Consider the following 4,835-nt stretch of genomic DNA (forward strand, 5'->3'; position numbering starts at 1 on the left):
ACACTCATTCAACCTGCTGAGCCCCAACGCTCTCTCAAATCATCAGAAAGCAACCCTTAGGCCTGAGCCACCCACGTACATGTTTGTAGCTATGGCTACCAGTGTATCCTCACCTGTCACCTTGCCATGTGCCTGTCACCACAGATGAGGAAGACGATGAGATGGGGTGTGAAGTCATGACTATGCACAGCAAATTCGGATTCCACTGAATGTACCATTTTGTTTCAAACGTCTCTGTCTGTATAAATGCACCCCTTTTCGTTTTAAACGTCTCTAATGCACCACTTCATTTTGTTTCATAATTCCATGTCTAAATACAACATTATGTTTCATAAATACTCCTGATATGCACCATTTTGTTGGAAACGCCGCTGTCTGTCTAAATGCTCCATTTTGTTTGAAACGCCACTGTCTGTCTAAATGCACCATTTTGTTTCAAAGTCTCTGTCTAAATGCACCATTTGTTTCAAAGTTTCTTTCTGTCAAATGCACCATTTTGATTCAGAAGTCTCTTTCTGTCTCAATGCATCATTTTGTTCCATAAAATCCCTGTTTAAATGCACCATTTTGTTTCAAACGCCTTTCTCTGTCTAAACGCACATTTGTTTCATAGTTTCTTTCTGTCTAAATGCACCATTTTGATTCAAAAGTCTCTGTCTCAATGCATCATTTTGTTTCATAAATCTCTGTATGAATGCACCGTTTAGTTTCATTAGTCGGATAGACTAGATATTGGCGACTGACTTTCCAGACAGCGTTCGCTTTGTGCAGAGTGCAAAACAGAACAGCACAAATGGATTCTTACTATCTGACAACGATGTCTGAATGGCAACAGTCTCAAACATCTCACTGGCAGAAACTAGTGGGTACAAGTGGACCAATGTATCGGCAGAAAAAGTCTTGTCCGTCAGGGACTTTACGTCTTTTGCGCAATATGAAGTAGGGGTGGTGTTGTTAAAAGTGTGTTGTCCTATCATTCTGGCTTTGGGAACGTTCGGTAACTCCATGACTCTCGTCATCCTTCGGACAGTACCGTTAGGGGGCGCTGGCGTGTCCGTGTTCTTCTCGGCGTTGGCAGTGTCGGACCTGGTGGTGTTGTACACAGCAGTCCTGAACCATTGGGTCTTGATTCTGTGGGGTCTTAATTTCAGGCACTTTCATGACGTCATGTGCAGAGTGCACATGTTCCTCGTCTACCTTTCCCGGATGACGTCATCGTGGTTTCTGGTTGCCATGACGATGCAGCGTGTGGCTTCTGTCTTGTGGCCACACCGCGTAGCCCTGCTGTGCACACGGCGTAAATCTCAGGTGAGATCATGGAAACATTTGAACCAATGCATTTCAACGAAGCTATGTCATCTAAAATATGTCTACAACTCTTCCTCATACCCCTATGGAATCAGTTTGCTTGTTTGCTTATGTTTCTGTCATGGATATGTTGTGTGTCCATAACCCTCCGAGCTCTGGCGTAGATTGCGGGATTTTTCGTACACGTGTTTGATCTCTTTTCCCCATATACACATAATGGAGGTTCATGCACTATAAGGCCTGCACATCTATAGACTTTGGACAAACTGTCCACCATGAACCCACCGGATACAAGTGACTCTTCATTCACTAGCAACTTACAACTAACTTGTCTGACTAACACGTATTTTATAATTTGTCATAGACAGACAGTGGGGAGAAGACATATCAGTGTGATGTAACCATGATCATATTTTTACTGGTATTTCTCTGTCAGCATGATTCCGAGAAAAATCAGTTCTGGGCCAATGACCAAGGAATTAGAATGTGGTAATGATTCGGATTGGTATCCTGATCCAGGGAATAGATACAAGATACAAGAACATTTTGTTGTCTCCAAAAGGGAAATTGTTAACTGGTAAAACGGCGACACGTACACTATGTTAGAAAGTGTGACGAATAATAACTTGACGTAAATTTGACTGCGGACATTATCGAGCAATAGATTTTGGATCAAAATATAATCTACCACAAGATACGTATATGTTGGAACAATAAGCATCAACTGACAGCAAATTATACACAGGTTTGGTTTCATAAGGTTTGGGGTGTTTATGCAAATGGGCGACATTTTATATGATAACTGCATGGCCCGTCAGGTCGTGTGTCTCAATGTATGTCAGTAGAGTACTGGTCAGTGATCACTTTGTGTCACATGCTTCAGAGTTTGTAGGCAGCAAGCAAGTCTGCATCATAGTCGAGACCGACTGTGACCATCAGAAAAGCAGAAAAGCCAGCTGTTGCGCTGACAATCTGGTATAGAATTTAATTATAACACACAGTGTCTTGTCCAAGTTCTACTCCCACTCTCTCGCCAAAAGCCAACCTGCCCTCAAGACTGCAGCACTTACAGCCAGTGCAGTCTCGCCTCAAACAAGGGATGTCTGGGCTACATGTATATAAATGAGGGATGTCTGGGCTACATGTATATATAAGTGAGAGATGTCTGGGCTACATGTATATGCGGAGTGATGGCCTAGAGGTAACGGGTCCATTAAGGAAGCGAGAGAATCGGAGCACACTGGTTTTAATCACGGCTCAGCCGCCGATATTTTCTCCCCATCCACTAGACCTTGAGGGGTGGTCTGGACGCCAGTCATTCAGATGAGACGATAAACCAATTCCCGTGTGCAGCATGCACTTAGCACACGTAAAAAAACCCCACAGTAACAAAAGGGTTGTTCTTAGCAAAATTCTGTAGAAAAATTCACTTCGATTGAAAATACAAATAAAACTGCACACAAGAAAAAATACAAAAAAAAGGGTGGCGCTGTAGTGTTGCGACGAGCTCTCCATGCGGAGAGCAGCCCAAATTTCACACAGCGAAATCCGTTGTGATAGAAAGAAATACAAATACAAATATGAATGAGGGATGTCTGGGCTACATGTACATAAATGAGGGATGTTTGGGCTACATGTATATAAATTGTGTGTGTCCAGATCATGGTGCTGTTGATAGTGGCTACGGCGACGGCCCTCAACGCCCACCTTCTGGTGTCCTTCACCCTGTACACTTACAGTGACTCCTCCACACCCTACTGCTGGTACGTGGACAACGCCCACCTCCAGTACTACGATATGTTCATCTACCCCTGGCTGGACCTGGTCTTCACCTCCTTCCTCCCCTCACTGCTGCTTCTCCTGGGCAACTCCGCTCTCACGGCCTCCCTCTACCGCTCCGTGCGCCAGGCCCGTCAGATGAGCAGCCGTGCGGACACCACCACCACCAACCGAGAGAAAGCGGCGTCATCACTGACCGTGACGTTGATGTGCGTTTCTGTGACGTTTTTATGTCTGACCCTGCCAGTGTCCGTTTTCCTCATCACAGAGAAATACCTTGACTTCAGCGATGCATATTACGTAGCCTGGTTGGAGCTTGTGTGGGTGGTGGTCAGCTTGTTGTGGTATTGTAATTACGCCATCAATTTTTACCTGTACTGTCTGACGGGTACCAAGTTTCGGGCGCAGTGTCGACGTCTGCTGCTGTGTGGCGCGGGGCGAGGTGCACGTGCCATGACGACGTCCGCAACGTTGGTCACTTCCACTTCCATGACGACGTGCCGCAATCAGCACAGCTGTGCTCTGGGCCAGAATGTGGAAGAGGTGGAGCATGACATGGATGATTTCTGATCAGTCATGATGGGGACATTGTTGTTCGTCCATGTGTACAACACAGTAGATACCTGGCACATGCTCACAGTACAGATATGTGATCAGATATTCATTTTCTGCAAGCTCATTTGTAATGCTCATCGTTTTTGTTTGGGTTCATTCTCTCTCTCTCTCTCTCTTTCTATCTCTCTCTCTCACACACACACACACAAACAGAAAATCGATCTGGCGTTTTACCCTTTTTTTCTACTTACATATTTTGCTATTTCTGTGTGTGTGTGTGTGTGTGTGTGTGTGTGTGTGTGTGTGTGTGTGTGTGTGAGTGTGTGTGTGTGTGTTTATTCTTATCCTCCCCAAACCCAAACCCCTGGCATAAAGGCCAAATAGGCTGTTGTGAATAAAGAATTTTCATTTCATATCATCTCTCTCTCTCTCTAAAGATGTATACACCTCGGGAAACCATAACGCCAAGTCCAGTGCTTGACCAGTTCTTTGACTGGCTGGAAGGAGAATTTCCAGGGAGATGCTCCTTCTGCAGTGTCTTCAGAAGCGGCTACAGCCACTCTGTAATCTCACGTTGGAGACATCCTGCAGAAGAGGAGTTTATCAACCTATTGGTTAACGCCCTTGGGATCAAGATCAAGTTGGTCAGGGACTGGGTCTTGGTTCAGGGAAGTTGGGATTGTTTCAGTGGGCGAGTCCTGGATGTCTGTCCAGTTAGGACTTCCGTCAGTGTTCCAAGAGAGTCCTGGGACATTTCCGAAGTCGAAGTCATTTTCCATGTATGGTGGCAACTGATAAATTCCCCAGTGGTGGAAGAATAAAGGCAACCACTGGGTTCTGTAGGCAACAGGTGATTTGGCTGTGGGGGTGAGTATCATTCCAACTCGACTACGAATTCACCGATATATCTAAAAAGTAGATATTCATGGCGAATTTCAATTAATGCATGGTATCTCTGTTTGCTTTGCTTTTCGTTTTTTGTGCTTGTTAACGTATTGATCTGATCACCAACGTTTGTCGTTATGCATTTCAGGATGCCCTATAACTATGTTCAATTATTTGGTCTTTGCCGGTTGTGCATGTGTGGGAGGAATGTGGCAGAATGGTTAAGACGCTCATCTGCCAATACAGATTCTGTTAGGGTCTGGATTCAAATCCTGCTCCCGCCCTTTCTCCCAAGTTTCGCTGGAAAA

General features: G+C 45.0%; 1 protein-coding gene across 1 annotated transcript; it reads left to right on the forward strand.

Moving 5' to 3' along the window:
- Positions 1-1,005: 1,005 nt before the first annotated feature.
- LOC143296279 (uncharacterized) lies at positions 1,006-3,657 on the forward strand. Its single transcript, XM_076608125.1, has 2 exons — positions 1,006-1,308; positions 2,968-3,657. The coding sequence occupies exons 1-2, from the start codon at positions 1,006-1,008 to the stop codon at positions 3,655-3,657; spliced, it is 993 nt and encodes a 330-aa protein (XP_076464240.1).
- Positions 3,658-4,835: the final 1,178 nt, after the last annotated feature.

Source organism: Babylonia areolata, chromosome 21 (genome assembly GCF_041734735.1).
Source record: "Babylonia areolata isolate BAREFJ2019XMU chromosome 21, ASM4173473v1, whole genome shotgun sequence".
In the NCBI taxonomy this organism is placed as follows: domain Eukaryota; kingdom Metazoa; phylum Mollusca; class Gastropoda; order Neogastropoda; family Buccinidae; genus Babylonia; species Babylonia areolata.